This window comes from Colobus angolensis, unplaced genomic scaffold (assembly GCF_000951035.1).
Source record: "Colobus angolensis palliatus isolate OR3802 unplaced genomic scaffold, Cang.pa_1.0 Scaffold47, whole genome shotgun sequence".
NCBI lineage: Eukaryota > Metazoa > Chordata > Mammalia > Primates > Cercopithecidae > Colobus > Colobus angolensis.
In genome coordinates, this window is record NW_012118154.1 from 4421184 (window position 1) to 4433526 (window position 12343).

Sequence of the window (12343 nt, forward strand, 5' to 3'; positions counted from 1 at the left end):
TACAGGCGCCCGCCACCATGCTCAGCTAATTTTTGTATTTTTTTTTTTTAAGTAGAGATGGGGTTTCACCATGTTGGCCAGGCTGGTCTCGAACTTCTGACCTCAGGTGATCCACTCACCTCAGCCTCCCAATCTGCTAGGATTAGAGGCGTGAGCCACCACTCCTGGGACATTTTTTATTTTTATATTTTTTGAGATGGAGTCTTGCTCTGTTGCCTAGGCTGGAGTGCAGTGGCAGGATCTTGGCTCATTGCAACCTCTGCCTCCTGGGTTCAAGTGATTCTCCTGCTTCACCCTCCCAAGTAGGTGGGAGTACAGGCGTGCGCCACCACGCCTGGCTAATTTTTTTTTTTTTTGTATTTTTAGTAGAGACAGGGTTTTACCATGTTGGCCAGGCTGGTCTCGAACTCCTGACCTCAGGTGATCCACCTGCCTTGGCCTCCCAAAGTGCTGGGATTACAGACATGAGCCACTGCGCCCGACCTCTGCACATTTTTTATTGTTATTTTCAGACAGCATATTGCTCTGTTGCCCAGGCTGAAGTGCAGTGGTGCGATCACAGCTCACTGTAGCGTCCATCTCCTGGGTCCAAGTGATGTTCCCACCTCAGCCTCCTGAGTAAATGGGACCACAAATGTGTGCCACTATAGCTATTTTTTTTTCTTTTGAGATGGAATTTTACTCTTGTTGGCCAAGCTGGAGTGCAATGGCGCGATCTCAGCTCACTGCAACCTTTGCCTCCCACGTTCAAGCAATTCTCCTGCCTCAGCCTCCCGAGTAGCTGGGATTACAGGCACCCGCCACCATGCCTGGCTAAATTTTTGTATTTTTAGTAGAAACGGGGTTTCACCATGTTAACCAAGCTGGTCTCGAACTCCTGACCTCAGGTGATCTGCCTGCCTCGGCCTCCCTGAGTGCTGGGATTACAGACGTGAGCCACTTCGCCTGGCCTGTCCATGGCTAATTTTAAAGAAATCTTTTGTAGAGACAGGATCACACTATGTTGCCCAGGCTGGTCCTCCCACCTTGCCCTCCCAAAGTGCTGGAGTGCTGGGATTATAAGGGAGAACAACGACGCCTGGCCCCCTGCAAATGTTATACCTCCCTGGAGGAGACAGATCCCAAGTCCACACCTCTCCTCCCCTCAGTACTACCTCCTGGCCCTCCCCTCTAACACACACACACACGCACACACACACACACACACACGCACGCCAGACACAATGGCTGGGTGGGGCTGAGGAACTGGCTTCCTCCGCAGAGATCTCAATCTGGGCCCTGAGCTCCCGCCCCAGAATCACAGGAACAGACATTTGGAGACCTCAGCCCCACATTCCTTGCTCCAAGGGGCAGCCGGGACACGCTGAAAATAGCAACTGATTCCAAAAAGATAAAGGTAAATTCATGGGTACCTCCTGCAGAGTTAGGGAGGGAGGCCTGCGGGAGGGTCCCTCGGGGTGAAAGAGGGGTTGGCGCACGCCCGGCTGAAGAGACAGGTGGTGGTGCGAGTCCTGGGAAAGATGGTGAGACTCGCCGTGGAGGGACGCATGTAGCATCCCTTAGCTGAGACAGAGGCGTCCAGTTACCCATGCTCTGTGCCATTGCGGTCTTGTCCTCATCCCCACCCCTGTCCACCTCACTCCTGTGAGCCCCCATCTACACAGCTGTTCAGGTAGAACCTGCACACACATTTTCCATGCCTGAATTTCAGCTTTTCCCCAGAGCCCATTAACCTCTGAGACCCTGGATACCTCTGTCTCCTGGGGCCCCGTGTGATGTACGCATGTGGAGCGTGGTGTGGTTTGTTGGGGGGGGCGGTGTCCGGTTGGGAGGCGGATCTGATTCCTGTTTCCTGCCCCTACTCACTCAGCCCTGGGAGGTGACTGAGAGTGGAGGGGATTCAAGGGTGAGTGTTTGGGGCCCGAGTACCTGGATTCCTGAGTGGGGGGTAGGGAAGGAAGTAAATGCAGGTACCCGAGAGGGAGTGGGATCCCTGAGGGGTAGGGGCTGGGGAGGAGCTGGCCAGTGGTCAAGACCACTGTGTGGGTCACTTTGCTAAGTGACTTTCTGCCAGAACACAGAGGCCACTGAGCTGCAAGACCCGTCATTTACAACCCCCTTGTTCCCCCTCATCATTTCTCAAGGACCCAATCTGAGGCCTGGAGGGGTCTGACTCTCCTGCTGACCCCTGAAGGGAGTTTGGGGGTTCCCCTGCTTCCCAGCCTGGACCCTGCAGCCTTCTTGGGACTGTAGCCTCCTTCCTCGAGGGAGGAAGAGAAACCCAGGCCACAGCGCCCTGGCCTATCTGGTCCTCTCCTTCAGCTGGCTCTCCCAGCCGCCTCCCCAGGCCTCCCGACAAGACTCGCGCCTGTGCTGGGCTTCTCTCTGTGACCAGACCCAAGGGCAGGCGGGGACGATCAGACGCAGGACAGGAGAGACTGAGCCAGGGCCTCCTCATCTCCGGGGGTCAGAGGCTCCAGGAATCTTGATGGCAGGAAAAGGAGACTAAAAATAATCCGGAAAGGGAGAGTCCGGAGAGAGGAACTGGGAAATGGGGGGCGGAGGGCCGGTGGAGCAGGGAAACAGTGATGCATGCCTCGCAGCCCAGGCCCGGCGGACAGGCGCGGCCACGGCACCCAGACCCAGACAGCACAGAACACACCTCGCACACCCACCCTGCCACCGCTATCTCAGACACTCACACTGAGAACTTCCTCACGGGCCGCACACCACACACGGTCCGCTGCACTCTCCCCCTGCACACCCACCCGGCAAGCACAGAACTCGCACAATACACCGTGCCACTCCCCTGCCACAACCACACACAAACCTCCACAACACACCCCACGGACACGTGGTTCAGTGGGCAGACACAGAGTGGTTGTACTAGCAAAGGGGATCCCCCGTATTGAGTTTTATGGATTCTCTGAAACCGCCACACCAGCTTTCCCTCCTGACTTCAAAATCCTGCCTTCCAGTGGCCTCAGTTTATCCACCCTGCGGGGCACTAAGGGTCTTTCTGTTTCCCTCCCTCCTCCTCAGGGGATGACTCCAGCAGAGCACCCCACTCCTTTGAAGACCACAGAGGAAGATGTCAGCCCAGTCCCTTCCTGCAGCAACACCCCCCACGCAGAAGCCCCCTCGGATCATCCGCCCCCGCCCTCCTTCTCGTTCCAGGGCTGCCCAGTCCTCAGGGCCTCCCCACAACGGCTCCTCTCCACAAGAACTTCCCCGAACCTCCAATGAGGCACCAACCCCAATGTGCACCCCCATCTTCTGGGAGCCCCCAGCTGCATCCCTCAAGCCCCCTGCTCTTTTGCCCTCCTCAGCTTCTAGAACCAGCCTTGACTCCCAGACTTCCCCAGAGTCACCTTCCAGTACCCCCACACCTAGTCCAGTGTCCCGGCGCTCCGCCTCCCCGGAACCTGCTCCTCGGTCTCCAGTCCCCCCACCCAAGCCTTCTGGGTCACTCCGCATGCCTCTGCTCCCCATGGCTGGGGTCCTGGCTCAGAATGGCTCTGCCTCAGCCCCTGGCACTGTGCGGAGGCTGGCTGGCAGGTTTGAAGGGGGTGCTGAAGGCTGGGCTCAGGATGCAGATGCCCCGGAGCCAGGTCTCCAAGCGAGAGCAGATGTGAATGGGGAGAGAGAAGCTCCCCTCCCCGGGAGTGGGTCCCAGGAGAACGGTGCTCCAGGTGAGTGTGGGGGCTGGCGCTGGGTGACCTCAGTCCACCCATCTTCTTCGTTTTCGGTGCTAACAACTTTCAGGGGCTACCTTTTCAAAAATGGATTTAATGTTTGGGATATCTGGTTTCAGTATGTCAGGACTTGAAGGGAGTCAGGGTGGAGGAGATCTACAGATGCCTCAACCTTGGTGTTGCAGTTGCTGGGCAGGTTAAAGATGGAGATGGTCTATGGTCTCAGGGGTGGGGCTGGGCCCCAGGGGCTTTCTCCTTAGGATATCCATCTCCCACAGATGCTGGCCTGGCCTGCCCTCCCTGCTGCCCCTGTGTCTGCCACACCACCCGACCTGGCCTGGAGCTCAGATGGGTGCCTGTGGGGGGCTATGAGGAGGTCCCCAGAGTCCCCCGTCGGGCCTCCCCACTGCGGACGTCTCGCTCCCGCCCCAACCCTCCAAGCATCGGTCACCCTGCTGTTGTCCTTACATCCTACCGCTCCACCGCCGAGCGCAAACTCCTGCCACCCCTCAAGCCTCCCAAACCAACTCGTGGCAGGCAGGACATCACCATTTTCGGGGACCCCCCACAGCCAGATCTTGATCTGCCTTCTGAAGACGGAATCCAAACAGGTGCAGGGCCTGGGGGAGTGGACCTCTGGGCTGTGAGGGGACAGGAGAGGGGCAGGGGGGACTAAAACCCCAACAAACTACAATCCCCAACAGGCCCTGGGTTCTTTGCTTCCCTACCAGCTGCTGCTCTGGTGCTGATGAGAGTTGCAGTTTTTATAGTAACTGTTCCCGCTGAGGCTGGAGTTGGGAGTCCTGGGCTGGGGATCCTGGAGTTTTTTTCTCTTCACTCTGGCTTCTCTCTCCAGGGGACAGTCCTGATGAAGCTCCTCGGAACGCTCCTCCAGCAACTGTGGAGGGGAGGTACCGAACACCCCCACCCCTATTCCCTGGTTCTCTCCCCACCATGCTTCTACCTGAGGGCAGACTAACCTTCAGCTCCAGCTAAATCCCACCTGCACAAAGGTGAGGGGACAAGGGCCAGGGCTCTAGAGATAAGCAGCCGTTGTTTCAAATCCCAGCTCTGGCCCTTATCAATTCTGTGATCTTATAGAAGGCCAGGCACGGTGGCTCATGTCTGTAATCCCAGCCCTTTGGGAGGCCGAGGTGGGAGGACCACCTGAGGTTAGGAGTTCAAGATCAGCCTGGCTAACATGGTGAAACCCCGTCTCTACTAAAAATACAAAAATCAGCTGGGCGTCATATCGGGCGCCTGTAATCCCAGCTACTCAGGAGGCTGAGGCAGGAGATGAGGTGGAGGTTGCAAGGAGCCAAGATCGCGCCACTGCACTCCAGCCTGGGCGACAAGAGAGAAACTCTGTCTCAAAAAAAAAAAAAAAAAAAAGAAGAAGTTCTTTAGCCTTCGTGGGTCTCAGTGTCCTCATCTATGAAATGGGGCTAAGCATAGAAACCACTTCATGGAATCGTGGGGATATGATATTGTGAAGAGCCGGGCCCAGAGTAAGTGTACCACTTTAACTCCCTTCCCTCACCTTGAGCTTCTATTGTAATTATTGTCTGAAAATCTATTTGGCAATCATGACCATCTCTTCTATGCTATTCAGGCTTGTTAATTATCTTAGATTCACCATTGTTATCAGAAATGGGGGTGTGGTGGTGCCAATGACCAGAGCAGGGGAGATAAGGGGCTACACATGCTGGTGGGAGGTGTGAGCGTGTAGTCCACCACGTTGAGCTTCCTTGCCACACAAATAGGGCATTCCAGACAATGGTTGCTACGTGAGAGGGCTGAGAAGGAGACTCAGAAGTCTCTGGTCTACAATAGTTGAGATAGGAATGGGACCCGCTTAGTTCAGGGGCTCCTCTCTAGAAGGCACATAGAAAGATCTGGAATTTGGGCCGGGCAAAGTAGCTCACGCCTGTCATCCTGACACTTTGCAAGGCCGAGGTGGCAGGATTGCTTGAGGCCAGGAGTTAAAGACCAGCCTGGGCAACATAGCGAGACCTTGTCTTTCCCCTTCAAACAAAACAAAAAGCCTGAGGTTTGACGTGGGGAGCCGTCAGGATCCCTACACCCAACCTGCATGTGGGTTGCCCTGTCCAGCATGGGAACAACAAGCACCCTGCAGCGGGCAGTAGTCGTGGCCCTGGGGACTCCCTTCCCTTTCTTTCTCCACAGGGAAGAGGAGGGGCTAGAGGTGCTGAAGGAGCAGAACTGGGAGCTGCCCCTGCAGGATGGTGAGGGCCTCTGGACCTGAGGGTCCCTGCTGTGACCATCAAGCAGTGGGGGAAGGGTTTGGGGGCCCTGGGCTTTCCTGAAGTGCTATGTTTGCCCTCTAGAACCTCTGTACCAGACCTACCGAGCAGCCGTGCTGTCAGAGGAGTTGTGGGGGGTGGGTGAGGATGGGAGTCCTTCTCCAGCAAATGCTGGAGATTCGCCCACTTTCCCACGACCCCCTGGACCTCGCAACACCCTGTGGCAGGAGCTTCCGGCTGTGCAAACAAGCGGCCTTCTGGATACCCTCAGCCCCCAGGAGAGGCGCATGCAGGAGGTGGGAGCTGGAGGTGGGAGACGGGAGGAGGGTGCTGGGGTTGGGCGGGCTGCATGGGTCAGACGTAGGGGAGGAGAGCCCAGGGTCCTGGCTTCCCACGACTGCCTGCTCTTCTTTCTAGAGTCTTTTCGAGGTGGTAACGTCCGAGGCTTCCTACCTGCGCTCCCTGCGGCTGCTGACCGACACCTTCGTGCTGAGCCAGGCACTCCGGGACACGCTCACCCCCCGTGATCACCACACACTCTTCTCCAATGTGCAGCGAGTCCAGGGAGTCAGCGAACGGTCAGTGGCTTCCTGTACTTCCAGGGAACCTGCCCTTAGGCTGTTGGGCACGCCCTTTCCTCTCTCCCGGGCCCAGGTCCTTTCTTCTACTGACCCAGTTGGTTCCCAGCCCTTCTCTCAAGACCCGGGAGACCTGGCTCTCTGCCCCGCCCCATTGCTTGCTTCCCCAATTCCTTCAGGTTTCTAGCAACGCTCCTGTCCCGTGTGCGCTCTTCCCCCCACATCAGCGACCTGTGTGATGTGGTGCATGCCCACGCTGTGGGGCCTTTCTCGGTGTATGTGGATTATGTGCGGAACCAACAGTATCAGGAGGAGACCTACAGCCGCCTCATGTGAGTGTCCCAGGGGTGTGGAGGAAGCTGGAGAGAGGGGTGGGGTCGACGCCACAGCAGGCTGGGGCACCAGGGCCTCCAGGCAGCCGCTAACCACTCTTGCTTCTGCAGGGACACCAACGTGCGCTTCTCCGCCGAGCTGCGCCGGCTGCAGAGTCTCCCTAAGTGTGAGCGGCTCCCGCTGCCGTCCTTCCTGCTACTGCCCTTCCAGCGCATCACCCGGCTCCGCATGCTACTGCAGGTACCCGTCTGGCTGCGGCGGTTTCTGCCACACCAACCCCATCGGAGAACTCTCCTGAGGGCTTCTCGGCCCTCCAGTTATCACCACGCACTACTCCACCTTAAACATAAAATCCGCCAAATCATAACTACGAATCTGGGTGTCTTAGCCTAGGACCCACTACGCCCTGCCTTAGGGGCCCTGTGTGCTGTTCCCCTTACCTGGACTGCCTCCAGGTCCAGGTGCAGGGAAAGGGCCTCTGGCTGGAGACAGGCGTTCCACACCTAGCTCTGCCACTGACTGTCTGAGTGACCTTGGGCAAGTCCCTTCTGCTTGCTGGGTCTCAGGGGGGAGTGTGTGAGTCGTTTTCGAGGTTGTCTCTGGCTGTATTCTTCTACCCACACGCCTTCCCAACTGGGATGATATCACCCCCAAGGGGGCAAAAATTGGTTCTTTGGGGGTGAAAATAATCTTAGTTATTCCAACAGTTGTACTCCATTAAGCTTTAGTGCATAAACAAAGTTCTAGTAGATCTGTAGAATTAAACTTTCATGGTGAGGGGGATGTTTAGGGAAAATTATCTTAAAAAAGCATCCTAGTGGAGTGATAATGGGAAAAAAAAGTTTGAGACACTCTTCTCCTCCTCCTTCTTCTTTTCTTTTTTTTGAGATGGAGTCTTGCTCTGTCACCCAGGCTGGAGTGTAGTGGCGTCATCTCGACTCACTGCAAGCTCCGCCTCCCGGGTTCACACCATTCTCCTGCCTCAGCCTCCTGAGTAGCTGGGACTACAGGCATCTGCCACCACACCCGGCTAATTTTTTGTATTTTTAGTAGAGCCGGGGTTTCACCGTGTTAGCCAGGATGGTCTCCATCTCCTGACCTCGTGATCTGCCCACCTCGGCCTCCCAAAGTGCTGGGATTACAGGCATGAGCCACTGCTCCCAGCTGACATGCTCTCTTCTATTGCAAAGTAGAGACTCCTTTCTTTTTTTTCCTTTTTTTTTTTTTTTGAGATGGAGTCTTGCTCTGTCCACCAGGCTGGAGTGCAGTGGCATGATCTTGGCTCACTGCAAGCTCCGCCTCCTGGATTCACACCATTCTCCTGCCTCAGCCCCCCGAGTAGCTGGGACTACAGGCGCCCGCCACCGCACCCAGCTAACTTTTTGTATTTTTAGTAGAGATGGGGTTTCACTGTGGTCTCCATCTCCTGACCTTGTGATCTGCCCGCCTCGGCCTCCCAAAGTGCTGGGATTACAGGCGTGAGCCATCGCGCCCAGCCATAGAGACTCCTTTCTAACCAGGTCACCCAATATGGGGATCTTTAGAGCAGTGGCACAATCACAGTTCACTGCAGCCTCAAATTCCTGGGCTCAAGGGATCCTCATGCCTTAGCCTGGGACCACAATGCCACCATACCCTACTATTTATTAATTTTTATTTTTATAGAGACAGGGTCTCACTACGTTGGCTAGGCTGGTCTTGAACTCCTGGCCTCAAGCAGTCCTCCTATCTCAGCTTCTCAAAGCTCCGGCCTTATAGGCGTGAGACACTGAGCCCAGCGAATGGGGGGATCTTTATGTGAAGAGTTCCCAACTAGATTTTAGTGTCTTTATGATCTTATTCAGCTTTATCTATCCCCAGTGTAGACAACACAATAATAATAATGATACTAATCATAATAGCTCAACAGCTATTGAGCTTTCTAGGAATGGTTCTAAGTGCTATACACCTGTGTAACCTTACCCACAACTGTGTGAGGGTAGGAACTATTATTTGTTCTACTTTAGAGATGAGAAAGCTAAGGTACAGGTCACATAACTTGTCCCAGGTCATATAGAAATAATTGATGGAGAAAAAATTGTAATTAAGCGCTCTTAGTTACTCTGCTATATTGCCTGCACTAACAGTTTTGGTTAATAATTATTAAAATAATAGGAACCTTCGGGCCGGGTGCAGTGGCTCACGCCTGTAATCCCAGCACTTTGGGAGGCTGAGGCGGGTGGATCATCTGAGGTCAGGAGTTCAAGACCAGCCTGGCCAACATGGTGAAACCCCATCTCTACTAAAAATACAAAAAATTAGCCGGGCATGGTGGCGCATGTCTGTAATCCCAGCTACTTGGGAGGCTGAGGCAGGAGAATCACTTGAACCTGGGAGGCAGAAGTTGCAGTGAACCGAGATCGCGCCATTGCACTCCAGCCTGGATGATAGAGCCAGACTCTGAAAAAAAAAAAATAGGAACCTTCTTTTCAACATTTAATATGTACCAAGAGCTATGCTAAGCACTTTACATAGATTACCTTCTTGAATCCTCAAAACAATGCTATTGATATGCTAGGTGGATATTAGCCCCATTTTACAGATGGGGAAGCTGAGGCTCAGAGAGGTAACAGGACTTGCTTAGGGTTCTGCAGATGGTGAATGATGAGGTCTGTCAGCCTTGTTGAAACTGGCCAAAGCAGGCAGTGTCCTCTGAGCTGTGGCCCCTCTGAATCCCAGGGCCACAGAGCAGGGGGCCCAGTCACCCTTCCTCCTTGTCCCCAGAATATCCTGCGCCAGACAGAAGAGGGGTCCAGCCGTCAGGAGAATGCCCAGAAGGCCCTGGGTGCTGTCAGCAAGGTGGGCAGGAGGGACACTGAAGTGGGGGGAGGTGACAAGGTGGTAGAGAGAAATGGTAGGGAGTAGGGGGCTGGCCGCTGGGGGCGGGGGTAACACAGATCCCCTTACCTAGATCATCGAGCGTTGCAGCGCTGAGGTGGGGCGCATGAAGCAGACTGAAGAGCTGATCCGGCTCACCCAAAGGCTGCGCTTCCATAAAGTCAAGGTACATCCCTGCCCAGGCTCCCCATCTTGCCCTGCCCCACGGTGCTGCTGCTGCTGCTGCTAGAACCTCCTCTGCCTCTGCTTCCTCCCAGGCCCTGCCCCTAGTCTCCTGGTCACGGCGCCTGGAGTTCCAGGGAGAGCTGACCGAGTTAGGGTGCCGGAGGGGGGGCGTGCTCTTTGCCTCGCGCCCCCGCTTCACCCCTCTTTGCCTGCTGCTCTTCAGTGACCTGCTGCTCATCACTCAGCCTAAGAGGTGAGTCCTAGGGAAGGAAGGAGCCCAGTCTGGCGTGGGCAGGAGGGGTCCAGCGGGACCCCTGCTGTCCTTCTGAATGACCTCATCCCTGGGCAGTGGGCAGCGGCTACAGGTTCTGGACTATGCCCATCGCTCCCTGGTCCAGGCCCAGCAGGTTCCGGATCCATCTGGACCCCCTACCTTCCGCCTCTCCCTTCTCAGCAACCACCAGGGTCGCCCCACCCACCGGCTACTCCAAGCTTCTTCCCTGTGAGTTGTGTTTCCTTCGGAAAACACCCTTGGGACGCTTATCTGACCTCTCAGAGCTCCTCCGACTTCCCCAGTCTGTCTCTTCTGTGGCTCCTGCCTCAGCCCCAGAGGATCTCTTGGGCCGTCTGTGACAGTTCCCAATGTCCCCACCAGATCAGACATGCAGCGCTGGCTAGGAGCCTTCCCGACCCCAGGCCCCCTTCCCTGCTCCCCAGACACCATCTATGAGGACTGTGGTGAGTATCCCCCTAGATGGGAGGAGGGAAGAAAAAATGAGTCTTAGAGGAATATGGGGGAGAAGCTAAACAGAATCACTTTAATGTCACCCACCCCCAACCAGACTGTTCCCAGGAACTGTGTTCAGAGCCATCTATACCTGCCAAAACTGAAGGACGGAGTCTGGAGTCCAGGGCTGCCCCCAAACACCTGCACAAGACCCCTGAAGGTGAGACCGTCTTTCATTTATTTATTTTGTATTTATTATTATTATTATTATTATTTGAGACAGATTCTCATTCTGTCAGCCAGGCTAGAGTGCAGTGGTGTGAGCTCGGCTCATTGCAACCTCCGCCTCCCGGGTTCAAAGGATTCTCCTGCCTCAACCTCCCAAGTAGCTGGAATTACAGGCACCCGCCACCAAGCCTGGCTAATTTTTGTATTTTTGGTAGAGATGGGATTTCACCATGTTGGCCAGGCTGGTCTCGAACTCCTGACCTCAGGTGATCCATCTGCTTTCACCTCCCAAGGTGCTGGGATTATAGGCATGAGCCTCCGGTGCCCGGCCTTCTTTCTTTCTTTTTTTTTAAATGGAGGTGGGGGTCTCACTATGTTGCTCAGGCTGGTCTTGAACTCCTGGGCTCAAGTGATCCTCCTGCCTCAGCCTCTCAAAGTGCTGTGATTACAGGCATGAGCCACTGCGCCTGGCCGTGTTTCATTTATTCATTCAGTAAATATTTATTAAGCACCTACGAAGTGCCACTCGCTGTTCTAGGGACTGTGAATCAAACTTCCTTCCTGGCTGGAGCCATGTTCTAGCAGAGGAGGCAGACGATAAAGAATGAGCAAAATAAATAAGTAAATTATAAAGTACACGTGAAAGTGAGGAGTGTTATGGGGAAAAATAAAGTGAGCAGAGCAAAGAAGGTCAGGAGTTCCAGGGTTGGGCAACATGAAATTTTCATTAGGGAGGCCAAGGTGGACCTCACTGAGAAGGCAGCATGAAGCTTGATGGAGCTAATTTAGGCCCATGGTGTCTGGGGGAAGAATGTCCCAGCTGGAGGCAGCAGGCAGTGCAAAGGCCCTATGGTTGGTGTGTGACTGAGGAACTGTAAGGAGGCCAGTGTGGCCAGGAGGAGAGAGAAAGGGGGAGAAGCAAATGAGGTCACAAAAGTGGCAGGGACGGGATCACGCAGGACCTGACAGGTCCCTGCAAGGACTTCACCTCTTACTCCAAGTGACATGAGCAGCCACTGCAGGGCTTGACGGAGGAGCAGCCCAGACGCTCTCCAAGCTGCTGTCACCTCCACTTCTGATGCCCTTTCTTTCTTTTTTTTTTTTTTTCCTGAGACGGAGTCTCGATCTGTCACCCTGGCTGGAGTGCTGTGGCATGATCTCGGCTCACTGCAACCTCTGCCTCCCAGGCTCAAGTGATTCTCCTGCCTCAGCCTCCCAAGTAGCTGGGACCACAGGCACACACCACTATATCCGACTAATTTTTGTACTTTTAGTAGAGATGGGGTTTCACCATGTTAGCCAGGCTGGTCTTGAACTCCTGACCTCAGGTGATGCTCCTACCTTGGCCTCCCAGCGTCTTGGTATTACAGGCATGATCCACCGTGCCTGGCCTCTTTTCACTTTCTTTTTTTTTTTTTTGGAGACGGAGTCTAGCTCTGTCGCCCAGGCTGGAGTGCAGTGGCGTGATCTCGGCTC

The 12343-nt window shown here is 54.9% G+C and overlaps 1 protein-coding gene and 1 pseudogene across 2 annotated transcripts in view; one reads left to right on the top strand and one right to left on the bottom strand.

The window, feature by feature from the left end:
* Positions 1-1602, bottom strand: part of LOC105523695 — a 13485-nt pseudogene extending 11883 nt beyond the window's left edge.
* Positions 1291-12343, top strand: part of ARHGEF15 (Rho guanine nucleotide exchange factor (GEF) 15) — a 13004-nt gene continuing 1951 nt past the window's right edge. Inside the window, exons 1-16 of one of the 2 annotated variants that reach the window (XM_011958600.1) lie at positions 1294-1396; positions 1871-1906; positions 3043-3692; positions 3974-4306; positions 4552-4606; positions 5883-5941; positions 6044-6255; positions 6377-6537; positions 6717-6869; positions 6981-7110; positions 9634-9708; positions 9821-9913; positions 10005-10165; positions 10262-10414; positions 10568-10650; positions 10755-10859. In XM_011958600.1, the coding sequence (XP_011813990.1) occupies positions 3092-3692; positions 3974-4306; positions 4552-4606; positions 5883-5941; positions 6044-6255; positions 6377-6537; positions 6717-6869; positions 6981-7110; positions 9634-9708; positions 9821-9913; positions 10005-10165; positions 10262-10414; positions 10568-10650; positions 10755-10859 (2374 nt within the window). In that variant the 5' untranslated portion in view covers positions 1294-1396; positions 1871-1906; positions 3043-3091. Of the gene's footprint in view, positions 1397-1870; positions 1907-3042; positions 3693-3973; positions 4307-4551; positions 4607-5882; positions 5942-6043; positions 6256-6376; positions 6538-6716; positions 6870-6980; positions 7111-9633; positions 9709-9820; positions 9914-10004; positions 10166-10261; positions 10415-10567; positions 10651-10754; positions 10860-12343 lie in introns of both variants that reach the window. The other variant, XM_011958599.1, reaches the window with a different exon arrangement.